A 20310-nucleotide genomic window follows, 5' to 3' on the forward strand; every position below is an offset into this window, starting at 1 on the left:
GCAAACATGTCTATATGCTTTTGAAATAATCTGTCTTTCATATCTTGAAAGTATAGGAAGAAAAGTGACTTCACTCTTTAGAAAGTCTCCCGTGTGAACTGACATTGCTGGACTATGTCTAAACTATTACCAGGAGTTCATTCCCAAGTGCTCGGTAGTAATGTTTCCTTCTCTAACACAGGGCAATTTCTAATGGTAAGCAGGCATTGCCAATCCTTCTTCCTTTGCTCCTTGGGATCGATGGTGCTAGTGGAAGAGCTACATAGCCAGGTGTTTACAGGCAAAATGGCTCTAGGCACAGAAAGGCTGAAATTCCCAGGGGCTCATAGACACCGCAAGTGAGGTAAGTATATTTAGGGTTTTCAGTGGTCATAGAAACTCCTGGCATCCATGACTTTGGGGGTGTTGATAGAAAATTCTGATCTTGGCTTATTCTCAGAACACTGTCTCAGGCACCACTGCCTATAGGGACTATCCACTAAGCCCTGTATTTTTTATTTCTTCCCATGAATTTTTAGGGAAGACAAAGAATAGGGACACAAATATAATTTGCAGACCTTTCAATAAGTCAAAAAATGGGTATATAAAGTAGCAAAAAGGGTTGGGATATAATGGGGGTAATCTTTGTTTTTTTCTGAAAGATTCTCTTGGTCTTTTCCTCTCTTAAACAGTGTGATTTCAGTTTGCCTCATCACCATCACATGCACACTGGCAGGATTCAGCTCTCCTTTTGGCTCTCCAGTAAGGTTATTTTCAGGACCAGACCATCTCTCTGAGCCCAGAGCAGGACTTGCTATCATGCCAGTTCCCCACGTCGTGCCTGTGACCTTTCTATAAAGAGCAAACTGTCCTGTGATCTCACCCCCCAGCCTATGCTGCCCCAGGAAACTAGTAGGATGTTTGCAAATGCAAAGCGCGAAGGGCAAACACAGCCCCTCACTTGTCACTGAATTCCTTTCCATTAAACCACATGACAAGGAATCTGGGAAACCATGAACCCAAACCAGAGTGGTATGAGACAAGGACAAGACAAATGTGGCACAAGAGTTCTTTGGAACATACCAGCTGGAGCATCATCGAAACACTCTCCCAGGTGGCTTCCCTGATGTGGTCTCCGCCATCCACCAGGCCTTGATAACCCTGTGGGGCACATTATATCATTCAGCCTCTGCTAGGCTTCCCCTTGAACTCCCAGGATTAACACAGGATCCCTGGGAAGAGGTTCTGTGAGCATTAGGTCACCTCCTACCATTAGTAACTCCTGGGGATTGACTCCTGGATGCTCGGGAGACAACCACATTCAACATAGTCCAAGCAAGGAGATATCAACTTTTCAATACTCTCTTCTAGATTCTCCCATTCTTGAAATATCAGGATGTTTAAATCCCTAAATTTAATCTTAATTCCCCTTATTTTTGGCTTATCCTATTTCCTTCAATCTGCTTCCCAGAGGAACTAGATAACAGATGGTTTGGATAACAACAAAGGAAGAAGAGAGGGAGGGAGAGACAGAAACATGACTTGAAAAGATAAGAGAGTATAAAACTTGAGGGAAGAAAGGCAGACAGACTAGAATGAGAGAGAACTGAGAGAAAAGAACCAGAGGACTCAGAACTTCAGAAAATCAAATGACAGAAATATGTGATTCTTTCCTCTTTTTTCCTTTTTTTTAAAGATTTATTTATTTATTTATACAAGCACTGGGTACAGTCTGAAGCGCGGGAGGGTGAGAGAATTCACCAGAGCCAGAGCGGGGAACAGAACAGACAGACTGATGAAATACACTGCTGAGGAGAGCAGCGGGTGGCAGGAGAGGTCTGCGCGCCACGTAGGACTCTCGCCGGTGGTCGGGGATCGAACCGGCGCTGCAGAGGCTGCAGGCAGCTTTTCAGCCCAGTGCTCAACCACTGTGCCACCAGGGGAGGCCCAAGAGATTCTTTCCTCTTTAAGCTCTATCTCTGGATATACTTAATTCGCTGTGAAATACTAACTCATTTCAGTTTTCCTCCCTGCTTTGGGTTAAGGCAGAGCCCATCTGCATATGCTGGGACATATGTGGACATATCACAGGAGTAGGCAGGAGTGACTCATGAAGAGAAGAATAGCCAAATCAGACAGAGCTTTGTAATTGGGAGAGAAGAGAAGGGAGGAGGGGGCAAAGGTGATGCAGAAAACAGAGAAAGTATGAGGGAGAACAAATTAGAGAACCAACCTCATGGACAAAGAAGACACGGGCTCCAGTAAAGATTCCAACACGAACCACAGCCCTAACAGCAGCATTCATACCTACAAAGAAGGAAGAAAGAAGTCAGGAAGAGGTTACTCCCCAGAAGAGCAGCCCTAGACTCCTACACGAGATGGTACTCTTCTTAGGCTTTTTTCTGAGCCTAGAATGTTCCTCTCCTGCAAGTGCTTTGGTCTTCCCACTAGCATCGAATTACTATGTTAGTGTTAATGTAGCTCCAGATACCCCCTCACCTTCCCTCGTCTCCAAATCCCTTCTTTCCTAAGACCTCTTCTATAAGGAATTCCTTGGGGAATCACCATCATCAATGTTTATTGTGGGTTAGACACTGAGAAATGCTTGTCAAACATCACTCCCTTAAATCTACAACCTAGGAATTGCCACCATTTTCCAGATTTGGAAACTGAAGTTCAAAGAGGTCAAGATCAGACTTAGTACTCTTAGAAAACAGATTTGAATCCAAGTCCTAAAATGTTTAAACCAGACTACTGACTTCCCTGCTGTGCCCTACTAATCACAGTGGCGGGACTAGGTTTTTCTTGCCTTCTGCACTAAATCTAGATCTCCCACTTGATAGACTTCTGGGGACAAAGACATGACCTCCTGAGGTTCGGTATCCTGACCAGTCACTGCGTATATCCATTCCTGGTTAGCAGATTCTCCCAATCTCCACACACACACAGCTTTTTAGTGTCATTTGAGTTGTCCCATTAAAGACCACACAGTGGAGAGTCTCTGGCTCCCACACTGCAGAAGAGGCTGTGACCATGCGTGCAGGAAGAATTAGTGGGGACTCTGCTCTTGCTGACTTCTCCTGTGCACCTCCCTCCTGTGATCCTATATAAAAGGTGGATATGAGGAACTTAAAATTATGCTGTAAATTATTGTTTCCCTGGAGAAACAAGGAGGACTGAAACACAGAGGAGAGTTTTTCTCCTTCGCCCTACATGAGTACAATCTCTTTCCTACTAGCTGCTCAAGAACTGAACTGTCTCTCCTGAGAGTTTGTTGCTGTGCGTGCCCTCCTAATCACACTGGCTGTACTAGGATTTTCTTGCCTTCTGCACTAAATCTTGCATGGAGCTAACCTGTCACAGAGTGACAAGTAGCTCCACATGGGAAATAAGGCTGCTGATATAGTGCCGAGCACGACCACACTGTTTTTCATTGGTGAGGATGGAAAACACTCCTGGGTGTTGATACAGGTAACTGTGCCCTATAAAAAGGGGCTAACGGTGCTGCTTAAGGAAATCTTAGAGCCAGGATGAATTAATATTTCATGAACAATTTTAGCCACCCTCCTTCAGATACTCTAGTACATACTTTTTGGGTTTTTTTGTTTTGTTTTGTTTTGTTTTTTGCCAATCTAAAAATCTATTCATGTGGCCATTAACCCTGCTTGGAGAAATATCATACACCTGTAAGCACCAAAGAAACCAGTAAGTGGAAAATTCTACAGGACCAGACTAAAATCATCACAAACTACTGCATCTTCCAAAGTTACATGAAATGGAATAGAATCAAAAAGGTGAGAAAGTCTGGTTATTTTATGTGGGTTTTTTTTTTTTTTTTTTGCTGGCTGACAAAGGTTCTTATCAATGGCTACAACCTCCAAATCAAATTCAAGTTCCATTTATTCCCTGCACAAATGTTTGCTCAGCACCTATCATGTTGATGGCACTGTGTTAAGTACTGGGGCTACAGCAATGAACAACAGAGAATAAGGGTATAGTAAGATAAGGGGCCTGGCACAGGTTCTCAAGACTTGTGAAGAATTATAATATGGTTATAACATGTGTCTCCATGAAGGTGACAAGCACAAAGTACAGTGTGGAAAAGGAAAGGTGCATCTAAGCTGTCAGGAGGAAGTGAAGGGAAGTTATACAGAAAAGACAACATTTTTCTTAAGACTTAAAGGACAATTTCTTTTTACTCTTTTTGTCAGGTAGACAATTTTGGGAGATTGTTCTAGGTAAGGAATTAGCACAAAGGTGAGGGGCAAGTTATAACCTGAGGCAATTCAGTATTAGACAGAGTAAAATGTAAAACATGAAGTAGTGACCTACACAGGTGGGCAGGCACCTGCATGCCCAGGGACAAAGTCTGGTTTTGACTCTGTAGACCTAGGTTAGATTGGGGATTAACTAATGAGGAATACCAGGGAATCCGTAAACCCCACGAAACTAAATGAAAAGTTTTGTAGGTGTGGGCATTTCCCTTGAGAGGTCCACAGCTTTCATTTAATTTTCAAAGGGAGTCTGTGCCCCACCGCCCCCAAAAAAGTTGCAGACAATGCAAGATCTCGGAAAAATTTTGAGAGTGGAGGAATATGATGAGGTCTATCTGTCAAAATGCTCCCTCTGGCAGCAAGTATGGAGGGCAGAAGGAGAGAGGTCACCACAGAACTAGATGGCATCTGCAGCCTAGACAAAAAATGGTGAATTTAGACTGGGAAAGTAGCATTGTCCAAGAGATATTGGACAAGAGACATCTGGGAACATGCCACAGGACTTACATCTCATCAGCACTTATTTCAAGATTTGGGAAAAGAAGGAGATGCCCCAGGGTTGACTTAGGCAAAAGGTAAAACTGTAGTGCCATTCACTGAGCTGAGGCAGGTTTTAATTTGGGAGGGTAGAGGTAGGGATATATTCATATTTAGATAGGTTGCATCTAAATTTCTTGTGGGACATCTATGCAGAGTTGGAAGAGACTTGCAAGAGAATATGTAGATTTAGAATATGTAGAATATGCAGAATTAGAATAGGTAGAATTAGAAGGAAAAAGAGCGAGGAATGGAACCCTGAGGAAAACCAATATTGAAGGGATGAGAATGGAAATAGGGGTTCCATGAAGAAAACTAGTAAGCAGCATGGGAGACAAGAGGAGAACCAAGACTTTACAGTGTTTTAGAAACCAAAGGGCACAGATCCAAGAATTGGTAATTGTACTAAACACTTCTTATAATTGATTTAAGACAAGGACTAGAAGGTTCGGTTGGCCAAAAAGAGATCACTGGTGAGCACTAAGGTGAAAACTTACTTATGACATCAATGAAGTCTAGAAGTCTAAGTTCATACCCTCAAGTTGAAAGAATCAAAACTGATAAATCTGTGCAGGAAAAGGGCTTTTCAGAAGCATTAGGGAAAGTCTGTGTATTTGGAAAAAACAAGGTTAGGGTCAAAGCAAAGTCATCACTGCTTTAGGAAAGATGAAGTCAACTAAGTAAGATCAGAAAAGATATGAAACTTCTGCTTGTTTACTTATTTTCTAGACTTTCACAAGGCCTATGGGATTTTCTACTTGGCATTCTGGAGTATGGATCTTAAGAAATAAAGAAAAGACATTACTCTGAAATGTATAGGTTGAAAAGATGTTTTCTGCTCCTAAGCTGAGTAAAAGTGGGGAGAAAAAATTAAGAAAAACAAATAAAAAAAGTTCTAAGTGTAAAGCAAAACAACAGATGGTAGGCAGGAAATGACCAAATCCATTAGGCAGAAGAGATTCTTTTATCTCCTCTCTCTCCCTTCTTCTGATCTCTATCCTCCCAACCTTAGAGGTCTTCCTTCCTGCCTTGAAATTAGATATCTGAATACTTTCCAGAAATCAAATTTTAGGACCTCTTTTGTGCCTCTGTATGTTGTTTCAAGCCCCTACTTCTCTAGAAACCACAGACTGGAACAAATACATAGCGTATACTAGGGAATCCTAGTAGTTCCTTGGGTTCTCCTGTCCAATTTCACTGACCTATTCTGGCCCCAGGTCAGTCCTGGCAGGCTCGGGTTGGTTGGTCCATGCTGCCTTAAATAACTCTCTGTGAGCAGCTGTCTGGCCCTTTAGAAGCAGCACAAAGGATAAGATTACCAGCACCACCCAAGGGTATTCTGGGTACAGCCAGGAGGGGCTCTGGAGAACACCCGAAAGCATGGATCTCAAATTACAACCTGCTGGGAAGAAGCTTTGGGGAGAACTACAGGTGATGGTTCCCTATGAGGAGGTAGAAAAGATTAATAAATGACGTGGTCACTAAGTTTTTCAAAGCAGATGCTAATACCTATTTTATAGAGCTTTGAATAGGATTTAAAAATTATTTAACACCAACATAAGGAATAAATGTTTGTTAAAGGTGAATTGAACTTTTTGAAGGATATGTAACTAAAAATTATAAACCCTAAAACAGCAATCCAGAGGGCCCCTGTTCCTATGAACCTTTAAAATTAGGGTAACCTTGCATTTGGAATGGACTGCCTATCTGAAGACAGAAGGATAACGCATATGACAAAGATCCTTTCCAGCAGAAAATGTTGATTTTATAAGGCTAAATGGCTTAGTGTGGTTTAGCAGGGCAAGGACCACTCCTGGGCTGGAAAGGGAACTAAGATTTGGCATCTAATCAGTCCAGCATCCTGGAGTTCTTGGTTTTAGAGCTTAGGGTAGTTGATTCCTGGCCACTCTTCTACTCTAAGAGATTTCTAGCTTTGCTAAACTAAGGGAAGGACAAGGCTGTAGCGCCTTTGGATTTCAGAGCACAATCTTACTTTCGCATATGGCCCAAAGCCTCTAGAAAAAAAGCCTTCTTATGCTCTCTCCCTGGGAAAACTAGGGGCTATTAGACTGGTCAGGAGACGTCTGTATTTGAGCTGCTCCCTCACTTGGGATCTCTGGATTCTACATTGAAGTTTTCTGTTCTGCTTCTTCACCTCACTAGAATTTCATCCTCCACCACTCCCAGCCCCTACTCACATGCATCTGTGATGCTATTCGAACTGGAGTGGGGTGGTTCCCTGGGTAAGAGGATCCCACTGGCCCCAGCTGGACTCTCCAGAAACCAGCTTATCAATAGCCTATATCTCCATGGATAATGATCCTTAAAGCAGGTGATGGTCATCCCTAGCACAAGAGAGGCTCAGTGCCCAGGGTCAGAAGCTGGGAAGGGATCTGCTGCTTAGACCAAGTTAAATCCTAGGTCTGCCTCTCTCTCTCTGTCTCTCCTTCCCCTCCTCCCTCCCTCTCTCTAAACCCCTTCCCCTGTTCAGAGACAAGTCTTTTTCATAATTTCATTACTCTTACTTGGACTTTTATTTTTATTTTTTATTTTTTTAGCAGATTCCCACTCCTCTTAATCTGACAACCCAATTCCACAGACCATCCTACTAAGGTTTTAGAATCAATGCAGAGTTTATATTGAAGAACTCAGTATTGGCATGGGATTCTTTCTAGGAGAAAAGAGAGAAGTGACTGAATCCAGATCAGGTCCCTACAGACTTATCTAAGACTCTACTCCAAATTGGTTACTACTCCTAAATTCAGGGTTCTATGCTCTCCTTCCTCAGTTTCATCATTCTAGCATTCTCCTATTCACTACAGATTGGTAGATACGAAGATAGACAGACAGACAGGCAGGCAGATAGACAGATAAAGATAAAACATATCATAATTATAATTAAATAAGCATTAGTTTAAAAATATACTTAAAATCTAGCTTTTCTAGACATAACTAAGCAGGTTTCATTAGACAGCAGGAACTCACAGACATCAGAGTTAATAGACCAGGAAGGATCATAAGACAAAGGCAACATGTGACTTTTTCAGTGCTGTACCCTTATGCCTGCTCTCCTGCTTGGCACACGACAGATGCTCAACAATTCATTTTTTACTTATTAATATTGCACTTATTGGGTAGTTACTGTGTACCAGGCACTAGTGTAAGTACTTTACTTGAATGAAGAGTCCAGTTTCTTGAAATCTATCTTCTCCAGTTTTCACAGGTGAATCCAACCAGGTTCTTTCATTTCATTATACAAATGGATTGTATTTCGTTAAGGCACATTTAATTATTTTTATTTATGCACCTGACATAAGAATTCTAATAATGTATGATATCTTTCCTCATCAAACTGTAAGTTCCCAAAGGAAATCAACTTCTTTGCAACATACAACACAGGGATCTGTACAAAATGGGTACTTAGCACAAAGCCTAGGAACAGGGGTGCAGAGGAAAGAGGAGACTGGCTGAAACCTCTTTTTCTCATCACTGACTCCAAGTCTTGGTATTCCTTCCAGAGAGATTCAACATACTATAAGTGAAAATATATAAGATCATCAGATGAGGGGGAAATAGTTTTTAAAAAGTCACATCTGGATCTCCCACATTTTCCCAGGTATTTGATTTTTCTGACTTCTGGATTTCTTGGACTCAACCCAGAGATGGGTGCTCTCTCATTTTGCTTTCTGGCCATCCTTCCCCTTGTTTCCCCAGGAATCTATACCAATTAACCGCTGCTCTTCCTGTTTAAGGGCTAAAGAGAAAGAAGGAAAGAAAGGCCAGGAGACAAGCAGTGAAGTACAACTGTGCCTGGGAAAAGGAAATGTGCTATAGAAATGAGGTGCCTGGTCACGGCAAGTGCAGCCACTCCACAAATGTCAGAGCTACTATGTGATGATGGAGTCGTGCCCCGCAAAGACCAACTGTGGGTCTCCCCACTTCCCTGCCATGTCCAATGTAGTCAAAGTGAATCTACCTACCACCGCTGCAACAATTTTATCACTTTAGTCTCTATCCAGTGTTGCTTGAGAAAACATCAGCCTTTTAGGTCCCACAGGACCAAAATGGTCCCAAATCATCCGAGAAACTTAGAAATTTTATGAAGATTTGAATAAATTAAAAAGCAGAGCAAACAAAATCAAAAGCACTTGGGGACTTAGTCATGACAGAGATTTTTAGGTAAGCCCAGGTTTCCAGCATGAATTGACAGCAGGAGAAAATTAAGGAAGATAGTTCTGTTCTACAGGGAATCAAGAAACCCAAGGGCTCCTCCCAGCCCTGCTTTTGTCCGCTCCCCTAGCAGGGCCCTCCTTTACCTTGGGCATCTCCACCAGAGGTTAGCACAGCAATGGCTTTGCCAATCCCCAGGGTCTTGGCTGCATGGTGCTCTTCATGGGTCATGATCCAATCTAGAATTCAAGATAATGGCCAGTTAAGAAACAGCGGGATCCAGGTGCTATTAGCTCAAGAAATGGCTTTGTCAGACTGGCTAGATCCACCTCAGCGAGGCTCTCCCACTACGCTAAATCTAGACTTTGCAGGCTGGGAGTTCTGGACTTCTTCCAGAAGACAGACTACACGCCTTCAGAGTGACAAGCTGAAATGTCACAGTAATGAAGCCCAACACTGCAAAAGTCCTGGCTAATCCCTTCCTGATCCCTCCCCCTAAAGGGGGCCTATTTGGAAAATAAGCTAAGGTCAAGGAGAAAGGCAGATGACCAAATAGAAATGAGGGAGGGGAAACGAGGAAAGCCAAGTTAGCCTAAAGGATTCCTCCCTTTTCACAAAGAGATGGTGCTTACAAAGGGTAGAATAAGAAGAAGTTTGGTACACTGACTGAGACCCAGCAAAGTGGAAGCAGAAAAAGTAAGGGCAGGCTGGGTGATAGTTTAAGATTTGAGTTGAACTAGAAGTGGACATTCAGTTATAAAGGCACATTAGAGCTTGGCTGAACTAAGACTGTCACACTAGGACTGGTTAGGAATTTCCTATGTCTTTCCCCACCCCTCTCAGCCTCTCCTCCTCAGCCTCTCTTAATCCTTTATCTTGGGGTCTTGCCTCTCACACTACATAGTATCAAGTAGGAAGAGTAACACAAAGCCACTGCCACAGGCACAGATACATGTGCCATGTGAACACCTCCTATTTTTGTCTTTAGGACTTACCATTCTCAAAGAAATACATAAGACATATTTTTCTATCAATAAAATACCGGTGGAGGGCCTCCCTGGTGGCACAGGGGTCAAAGACAGCACTATCAAGCTACCACCAGCCACTGCAGCATGAGTTCCATCCAGTGCTCTATCCCAGCCAGCCAGGGAGCAACCCACATGGCGCAGCAAACCATTCCTGCCTCACCCAGTGCTCCCTTCAGCAGTGTATTTCGGCAGATCTACCTCCCCACTCTCTCTGGTGAATCCTCTTACCCCCCACACCTCTGACTTACATCCCAGTTCTTCTATGCACAAATAAATAAACCTTAAAAAAATGTGAAAAATAAAATGCCATGGAATTATCCTTCTCTTAGTTAACCAGGCTAAAATCTGTTATTTTTCAATTTATCTTCTCACTCTCAGAATCAAAGTGGTTACCAAATGCTATTCTCCCTTTTTATTATATTCCCCTTTCTATCCTCACTGCCTCTTTCTGCCTGAACCACCTACAATAGCTGATCCCCCTCTGCTGGTGTTTCACTGCTTCATTCTGTTACAGACACAAACCATAAACTTCCATGGAAAGGCCACAGGCCTCTAAAGCCTCGGTGGAGAGAGGTTTCATTCACATGAATAGGAGGAGCTGATGACATTTAAGACAACTCATGTGTCAGCTGTGAATCTGGGAAATCAGGGTAGCTGATAAAGACATAGGTCACATACACAACAAATCCACACACGGGCAAATGAATACATGCAGTGAGACCTGCATAAAGACACACATACATAATGACGCACAGTGTTATTAAAAGACACAGATTCATACACATACTATATATAATCAGTGCTGACAGATAAAAGCCAAACATCTTGGATTAGCATTCCAGGCTTCCACTACCTAGCCCTTGCCAATAGCTTCAACCTTTGCTCCTGTAAATTCTCAGCTCCATCATTCCCTGAACATTCTTTGTGCATCTCTTCTGTGTCTGGGCGTACTATAGCCCCTCTCCTGAAGGTCACTTGATCCTTCCCACAGATCAATATCCATCTCACACCATAATTTAAGACTACTCACTACTCCAGTAAACCTCTCCAGCCTTCATAGGTCAAAGGGGGCTTCTTTTTGGACTTCCTCTAGCCACATATTGTCTGGAACTGGACCATTTGCTTAATTACTACTTCATGTGGTATTTTAATTGCTTCTTATGTACTGAAAAGGTTGGACCATTTAGGGGACAGCAAACTTCAGTCCACAGGCCAAAGCTAGACCTTCTTGAGTTTTTGTATGGCAGCAAAATAAGAAAAATGTTTACATTTTTAAACTGTTGGAAAAAAATCATGACATAAAAATCATATGAAATACACACTGCAGTGTCCACACCACCCCCATTTTTTTGTGTGTTACCCATGTCTGCTTCTGTGCTCCAACAGCAGAGTATACTATTGCAAGAGTGACCAGAGAGCTGGCAAACCCTAAAATATTAACTGTCCGGTACAGAAAAAGCATGCAGACTATTGGGCTATATGATTGCTGAAGTCATTTTTCTTAACTAGACTGAAAACTCCTCCAGGAAAGGCATATGTTTATTTTTTTTATGTTTATTTTTTAAAAATTGCCCACAATCTTGAGAAATCTAGCACATAACAGGAGTTTAATAAATACTCGTTGAAAGAACTAATGAACAACAAAAATCAGGTACAAATACATGAAAATTTCATAGCAACCTTGGGTACAGATACAGCTCTAGATTCTGCTAACACAGGGGCTGTGAGAAAGCATACAGTCACAGGAAATGTGAGGAAGAGAAACATACATGTAGACACACTAATGTTTAACTAGTGTTCATGTTCAAGTTTCTCCTGTTTTTAAAAGAGAAAGATGAAGTTGCTGGTGCAAATAGGATGCGAAAAATTTGTTAACAAAGAACAAAACGGATGCCAATGCTGATCCCTTTCCCCCAGTGTTTTCTCTTCTCATTCATTCTGAAGGCTCATCGCTGGATTAAAAAAAAAAAAAAAAACAATCAGAGATCTTTCATCCCTGAAGGCTCCAGTGAGGGAGAGAATGAACCACACAAAGGAACTTCGGGTGTGCTGACATGCACAACACGGCTCAGATGCTTCTCCTGCGTCTCTAATAAGACAGTTAGGGAGGCACAGGGCGCAGAAACACACGCAGCTTAACATCCACGCATCCTTCATCTGCCCACAGCGACACAGGGTAGGAATAAACACATCTACATTAAACCCATCTATGAAGTCCCTGGCGTACAGACAAGCACGCAGGAGAGAGAAGTAACCGGGAGGCAGCATCACAGGCTCCCTGACAGAACTGGCTGAGCGCCAGGCCAGGAGCGCAGGACACCGAAGGCGGCGAGGTCCGAGCACCTCCCGCCATCCCTGCCACCTCCCGGGGACGGGTCAGGGAGAGCAGGAGAGACAGCAGGCGAGGGGCTCGGCTCCTTCAGACCGCCCTGCCCATCCCCCTCGGGCCTCCTGCCGGATGCCATTCCACCTCTTCTTTTCCCTGCTGCACCCTTCGCCCTCCGCCATCGCGTCCCCTAAAACGTTCGCCCCCACCTCTCTCTCGGCTGCCCCCCACGTTCTTGGACCCAGCCCCTCTTGCCTTGAGGTCCCGGCTCTCTGCAGCAGCGGAGGCTTCCTTGCACACTGTCCTTGGGGAGGGGGAGGGGCGCCGTGAGCGGGGAGGAGCCAGGTGCTGGCGCAGGAGGGAGGAGGGGCGCGTCCCGAGCCCCCGGCGCCCGGTCCGCCCCGCCCCGCCGCTCCCGCCTCCCCGCCCGCCCGCGGCTCCGCAAGGGCATCGGCTTTTGACAGTTTCTTCTCTCCTCGGTGGTTCCTGGGCTCCTCGTTTCTAGCTCAGGAGCCATCAGCTCCTGTGTGCAGTGGGAATCAGGAATTATGTAGTTGCTTCCCGTGTCAGCAGAGGCAGCTTTTTCCTAGGCTGGGCTGAGACTCCTTGCATTCAAACTTTCTCAGCAACCGGTAATGACACCGCCCCTCTGGCCCTATTCATTGTCCCCCTTCGATGTCACTCTCCGAACGTTTATTGAAAGGCTGTGTGCTAGATTTTGTATCAGGTGCTGAGAAATGAAAAGAAAAATGAAATGATCTAGAAAACCTAAATATGGGCCAGGAAAAAGAATAACTATAAGAAAGAAAAAAATCAAAATCAACAAACAACTAGGAAACTATGAACCAGAGACACTCTTTGGGGGGGGGGGTTGGAATTGGGGTCAAAATCGGGGTTGCAATTGTATGGGGAATATAAAAATTTTTTAAAAAGTGAAAAAAAAATTTAAAAAATAAAAATAAAGTTCAGCAAGAAATTATTCCACAGCAAAAATAAAAATAAAAATGGAGTGCCTGCCTTTGAGTAATGTTGAACTCTGGTATTGTCTATAGTGGGACCGCAGAAACTCCTCTTACATTTATGTTACCTTTCTCAGAGAGAAAAATACAGAAAAATTAAATAGGAATGAGGGTGCGAGAGGCAAGATCCCTGCCATGATAGCCGGTCTCTCCTGCAGTAAGGAGGGGGTGCAGGATTCTGGTAGTGAAACCAGGGTACCTGTTGAGCCACAAAGCAAACAGGATCCACCCATGGGAATGTGAGTCCATTACTCCCACAGCAAGAGGTGCATCCTGGTCTCAGGTTCTCTATACTCCTTTCTCTGTGCCACCCACACCATGGCTGCCGACCTCTTCTAGTCATCTCACTCCTTGCTGTTTCTACTGCCTTCCCCCTGTGTTACAGCTACAAATACTAAGAAAGCAAATCACTAGATTAAACCATTTCACCACACAGAATTAACCTTTTTGTATCAACTGTTATCATCAAAAACTGAAAAGACAACCCTCAGAATAAGAGACTATTTGTTAACCATATATCTCCTAAGTGGCTAGTATTCAGCATATATAAATAACTCTTGCCACCCAATAACAAAAAGAAACACCATTTAGAAATGGACAAAAGATCTGAAAACATACCAAAGAAGATACACAGATGGCAAATAAGCTTATGAATTTATGTTCCACATCAGATGTCATCAGGGAAAACAATGAGATACTACAACCTATTAGAATGGCTAAAATAAATAAAAACTGACAATACTAAATGCTGGTAAGAAGCTGGTGGAGCAATAGGAACACTCTGTCAGTGAGAATGCAAAGTGGGACGGTAACTATAAAAAATAACTTGTCAGTTTCTAACAAAGCTAAATAGTCCTACCATATGATCCAAAAATCACACTCCTAAGTTACCCAAATGAGTTGAAAACTGTACCAGTTACAGGCCCCAACTCAAAAATAGTGAATCCTTTGCCCTCTAGGGAAAGAATTCATCAGAGACCTCTGAGGGTAGTTGCACCAAGTAAGGCATTAGTAGAGACTCATGAACTAGGGAGCCAGTCCCTGAAAGGAGAATTAATCTGGTTCCCTGAAGGGAGTTAGGAGGAGATATTTAACCGCTAAGTCAACAAGGCAGGGAGAAGTAGAACAGCATTATAGCTTGCTCTGGGATGGGCTATTCCATTCCAACTGCACATGTGAGCTTATGGCCTACTCCCTCCAGGAAACTGTGAGATTATCATTAGTTGGGATTTAATGCTTTTTCTCTAGCCTGGTGCCTCATGGTCAGCATGATGGGCTTGATGGGCAAAATTGTTTGGACAGGACTCACCAGTCCAGGATTAAGTCCACCTGGTCAAACAGGACTGGGGGCAATTCATCTTACCAGCTCAAATTCCCTTTAACTAGCTGTCTCACATCCATACAAAAACTTGAACACAAATGTTTTATTCATAATTGCCCAAAACCAGAAGCAATCAAAATGTCCTTCAAAAGTTGCATAGATAAACTGTGGTATATCCATATGATAGAAATTTATTCAGTAATAAAAAAGAATTGACTTAACAAGCCAAGAAAAGTCAGAGAAACCTTAAATACATGTTGTTTAATGAAAGGAGTCAGATTGAAAGGCTACACACTGTGTGATTCTACCACCATATGACAGTCTGGAAAAGACAAAATTATAAAGACAATTAGAAGGTCAGTGGTTGCCAAGGCCTTGGAGTAGAGAGGAAGGGATAATCAGGCAAAGCACAGGGAATTTTTAGGTAATGAAACTATTCTCTATCATACTATAATGATGAATACATGACATTATACTTTTGTCAAACGTATGAAACAGTACAAAGAATGCAAAGAATGAATCCTAATGTAAATTATGAACTTTAGTCAATACTATTTAAATTTCTGTAGACCTAAAACTGCTCTAAAAGATAGTCTATTAATTTAACATACATTTTTTGTTGAATAAAATATCAAATAAAATTTAATATTAAAAATTGTTTAAGTTTGCTGCAGGGGAGGGAGAGGGAGAGTGATCAAAACAGGGGAGTGAAGAGCACAAGGGACTATGGTGATGGTGCACAGGTAAATTGGTGGTGAGAATTTTACAGGGACTACACCTGAGAGGAAAAAGCATACATGCTACAAAAAGGAAGAATGTAAAATATATATAACATAAAAAGATGTAAAATATATATAACATAAAAAGATGTAAAATATATATAACATAAAAAGATGTAAAATATATATAACATAAAAAGTAAAAAAAAAATGTTTGCATTTGAGTTGGCATTTCTCTAAAGAATGTATACAAATAACCAATAAGCACATGAAAGGATACACAACATCATTTCGCATTTGGGAATTGCAAGTCAAAACTATATGAGATTCCACTTCACACTTGAAAGGTTTGCCTTTACTTTATAAAAATTGAAAATAATAAGTGTTGGGGAGGATGTGAAGTTAGAACACCTGTATATTGCTGGTAGGAAGATAAAATGGTGCAACCACCATGGAAAACAGTTTAGTAGTTCCTCAAAATGTTAAACATAGGGGCTTCCCTGGTGGCGCAGATGGTTGAGCGCAGCACTGTGATCCTGGCCAGCCTGGGAGATACCCACATGGCGCAGCAGACCTCTCCTGTCTTGCCTGCTGCTCCCCTCATTCTGCCTGTTCTGTTCCCTGCTCTATCTCTGGTGAAGCTTCTCACCCTCCAGCACATCTGGCCTGTACCCCAGTTCTTGTATGTATAAATAAATCAATCTTTAAAAAAAAAAGTTAAACATAGAGTTACCATATAACCCAGCAACTCCACTTCTAAGTATACACCCAAGGAAAATAAACACATGTACACACACACACACGAATGTGTGTCCCCATGTTAACAGCCACATTATTCAAATAGACAAAAAAGTGTAAATGGTTCAAATGTTCATCAACTCATGCATGGACAAATAAAATGTGACAAATTCATACCACAGAATTTTAGCTGGTGAGAAAAAGAAGAACTGGCACATGCTGCAACATGGATGAACCTTGAAAACATGCTCAGGGGCAGTCATTCAGAAAACACCACATAGTACATGATCCTACCAATACATAATGTCCAAGATAAAAACATCAATAGAGACACAAAGCATGATGGCAAGGAAATGACTGATTGCTTTTGTAGGTGATGAAAACACCTAAACACCACATAACTGAAGAACTTTATGAATATACAAAAAAAAAACCACACTGAATTGTAGACTTAAATTTCTTTTAAGCTTTTCCCACCATCAAAGCACCCACAGTCCTCACTACAGTCCATTGTGCTCCCCTCCCCCTTCCTTCTCTCTCACCACTCCTCCCCTTCCCCCTCCCCCTCTTCTTTCTCCCCCCTCCTTAATGGATGCCTCAGAACATGTTGGTTTTAATGTTTGTCACATATAAGTGACATCATCCAGTATTTATCTTTCTCCTTCTGGCTTATTTCACTTAGCATAATCCCTTCCAATTCCATCCATGTTCCCACAAATGACTTGAGTTTGTTTTGGGTTATTTTTTTGATCACTGAGTAGTACTCCATTGTGTATTCATACTGAATATTCTTGATCTACTCATCTGTTTTGGAGCACTTAGGTTGTTTCCATATCTTGACTGCACTTTAATTTCAATGAAGTCAAACTTATCAATTATTTCTTTTATGGATCATGTCTTTGGTGTTGTATTTTAAAAGACATAAACATACCTAAGGTCATCCAAGTTTTCACCTATGTTAACTTTTAGGATCTTTATAATTTTAATTTTCCATTTGAGTGCATGATCTATTTTGAGTTTGTTTTTGTGAAGGAGGTAAGGTCTGCATACAGATTCCGCTGTTGTTGTTTTGCATGTGGATGTCCAGTTGTTCCATCATCATTTGTTGAAGAGGCTGATTTGGATCCATTGCAATGTTTTGGCTCATTAATCAAAATCAGTTTACTGTATTTGTAGGAGTCTATTTCTGAGCTCTCTATTCTGTTCCATTGATGAATTTGTCTAGTCTTTAGCAAATCTCATAATATCTTGATTTCTATAGCTTTTTTGGTAACTCTTTAAGTTGGGTAATGTCAGTCTTCTACTTTGTTCTCTTTCAGTATCATGTTGGCTTATCTTTCTATATAAACTTTAGAATCAGTTTGTTGATATCCATGAAAATTTGCTGGGATTTTTATTGGAATTGCATTGGATCTTTTGATCAAGTTGGAAAAAACTGACATCTGGTTCATAATGAATCTTCCTAGTTATGGACACAGACTCAACTTATTTAGTTCTTTGATTTCATTCATCAGAGTGTTATAGATTTCCTCATATATATCTTATATACATTTTGTTATATTTATATCTAAGTATTAAAGTTTGAGGGTGCTAATATAAATGAATAGGAATCGAGAAAGAGCTTTCAACCTGTCAATCCTGTCCATGTCTGGGACACAGTATTTAATTTCAAATACCACTTGGCTATTTCTGATATATAGGAAAGCAATTGACATTTGCATATTAATTAACCTTGCATACTGCAAACTTACTATTAACCACTGATTAGTGCAAGAGCTATTTGTCAATTCTCTTGGATTTTCTGCCTAGGCAATGGTGTCATCTGTGAACAAAGACAAATTTAAATCTTCTTTCTCCATCTGCAGACTTTTTATTTCCTTTTTTGACCTTATTCCATTAACAAAGACTTAACACAAAGTTGAAAAGGAGTAGTGCAAGAAAACATCTTTGCCTTGTTTAAAGGAATAGCTTCAAGATTTTTAGCATTAAATATGATGTTACCTGTAGGGTATTTTTTGTAGATAGCCATTATCAAGCTAAGAAAATTCCCAATTCTGGCTTACTGAGAATTTTTTATCATGAATGGGTGTTATATTTGTCAAATGCTTTTTCTTTATCTAGTGATATGCTATTGTGATTTCTCTATTTTAATCTGCTTATGTGATTATATATTTATATATGTATATATATAACATATGTGTGTATATATATATGGGTTTTATATATATATGATTTTCAAATGATAAAACATACCTGAGCTAAATCCTACTTGGTCATGGTATATAATGCTTTTTTTTTGTTGTTTGTTTGTTTTTTCGTTCAATTTCCTAGTATATTTTTTGAGGATTATTGCATCTATGTTCATAACAGATGGTTTTTAATTTTATTATTTTATAATGGTTTTAGCTGGCTTTGGTGTTTTGATGATGCTGGTCTCGTAGAATGTATTAGGAATTGTGTCTCTGTTTCTGTCTTCTGAAAGTGATTGTGAAAACTGGGTGAACCCATCTGGGCCTAGGAATTTCTTTTTTTCAAAATTTTTTAATTATTGTTATAATGTATTAGACATAGTCTTATTCAGATTGTTTTGTTATGTAAATGTTATCAGATTGTTTCTCTCAAGGAATTAGTACATTTCATATAGGTTATCAAATTTGTGGACACAGAATTATTCATAGTATTCCTTTATAAACCTTTAAATATTCATAGTATCTGTAGTGAGGTGCTCATTTCTGATACTTACTGATCTGTGTTCTTTTTGTTCTTGGTTCAGTTAGAGCCTTATATTTTTATTAGTCTTTTCAAAGAACCAGTTTTTGTGTTCATTGATTTTCTCTATTCAATTATATTGATATTTGCTCCAATTCTTATTTATTTTCTTTTTCTTACTTTGGATTTCACTAATTCTTTTTAATTTTCTAAGGTAGAAACTTAAATTATTAAATTTAGATCTTCTTTTCTAATATGTGCACTCTGTTATAAATTTACCTCTAAGCACTGTTTCTGCTGCATCACAGAAAATTTGATATTGTTTTCATTTTCACTGAGTTCTAAACATTCCTTAGTTTTTCTTTGGATTTCTTCTTTGACCCATTCATTATTAGAAGAATGTTATTTAGGGCCTCCCCGGTGGTGCAGCAGTTGAGCGCTGGGCTGTAAAGCTGCCCGCAGCCTCTGCAACGCTAGTTCGATCCCCAGGCACTGGCGAGGGTCCCACATGGCGTGCAGACCTCTCCTGTGTGCCCGCTGCTCCCCTCAGCAGTTCCTTCGTCAGTCTGCCTGTTCTGTTCCCCGCTCTGGCTCTGGTGAATTCTCTCACCCTCCCGTGCTTCTGACTATACCCTGTGCTTGTATAAATAAATAAATAAATATATTTTTTAAAAAGTGTTAAAAAAAAGAAGAATGTTATTTAATCTCCATGTATTTGGGGATTTTCCTGTTATTGGTTACTCATTTAATTCCATTGTGGACTGAGAAGATATTGTATGACTTCTGTTCTTTTGAATTTGTTGTGTTCTGTTAACTAGAACATCTTGGTGAATATTCCATGTGAACTTAAAAATGTGTATTCTGCTGTTGTCGAATGAATTGTTAGCATTAATTATACCCAGTTGTATAGCATTATGGAGTTCAAGAATATCTTTACTGATTTTATGTCTGCTCAATCTGTCCACTTCTGAGAAAAGAATGTTAAAGTCTCCAACTCTGATACTGGATTTGTCTACTTCTCCTTGCACTTTTATCATTTGCCTGGCATACTTTGAAACACTGTTATGTTCTCTTGGAGAATTGACCCCTTTATTGTCATATAATGCCTTTCTTTACCCCTAATAATTTTGCTTAGTCTAAAATATGCTCTTCCTCAAATTAATTTAACCAATTCTGTTTTGTTGAGCATTATTATGATATATGGTTCTTCATCCATTTACTTTTAATCTGTGTGTCTTCATATTTGAATGGGTTTCCAGTAGACAACATAGAACTGGGTAATGTTCTTTTAATCCACTTTCATAATCTGTCTTTCAATAGGTGTATTTACACCACTGACATGCAATGTGATCATTGAGTTCAGCAAATTGGTTACAGAGTGAAGATATCAGGCTTGCCTCTTCCACATACTCAAAACCATATTGTAGTAGAACAACCCCAAAAACCCTTGAGGGAAAAACAGGCAACCACAGCACACTTTGGGAATAATG

At 40.8% G+C, this 20310-nt stretch overlaps 1 protein-coding gene across 9 annotated transcripts in view; it reads right to left on the reverse strand.

The window, feature by feature from the left end:
- Positions 1 to 20310, reverse strand: part of PFKM (phosphofructokinase, muscle) — a 52849-nt gene that overhangs the window by 11410 nt on the left and 21129 nt on the right. For 7 of the 9 annotated variants that reach the window (XM_037514146.2, XM_054696318.1, XM_054696317.1 and 4 more), the window contains 3 exons: positions 9107 to 9199; positions 2213 to 2286; positions 1063 to 1140 (listed from right to left, as the gene is read on the reverse strand). In XM_037514146.2, the coding sequence (XP_037370043.1) occupies positions 1063 to 1140; positions 2213 to 2286; positions 9107 to 9191 (237 nt within the window). In that variant the 5' untranslated portion in view covers positions 9192 to 9199. Of the gene's footprint in view, positions 1 to 1062; positions 1141 to 2212; positions 2287 to 9106; positions 9200 to 12569; positions 12658 to 20310 lie in introns of those variants that run through there. The other 2 variants (XM_037514148.2, XM_054696320.1) reach the window with 2 other exon arrangements.

This window comes from Talpa occidentalis, unplaced genomic scaffold (assembly GCF_014898055.3).
Source record: "Talpa occidentalis isolate TD23 unplaced genomic scaffold, MPIMG_talOcc4v2.1 talOcc4.16, whole genome shotgun sequence".
In the NCBI taxonomy this organism is placed as follows: Eukaryota; Metazoa; Chordata; class Mammalia; order Eulipotyphla; family Talpidae; genus Talpa; species Talpa occidentalis.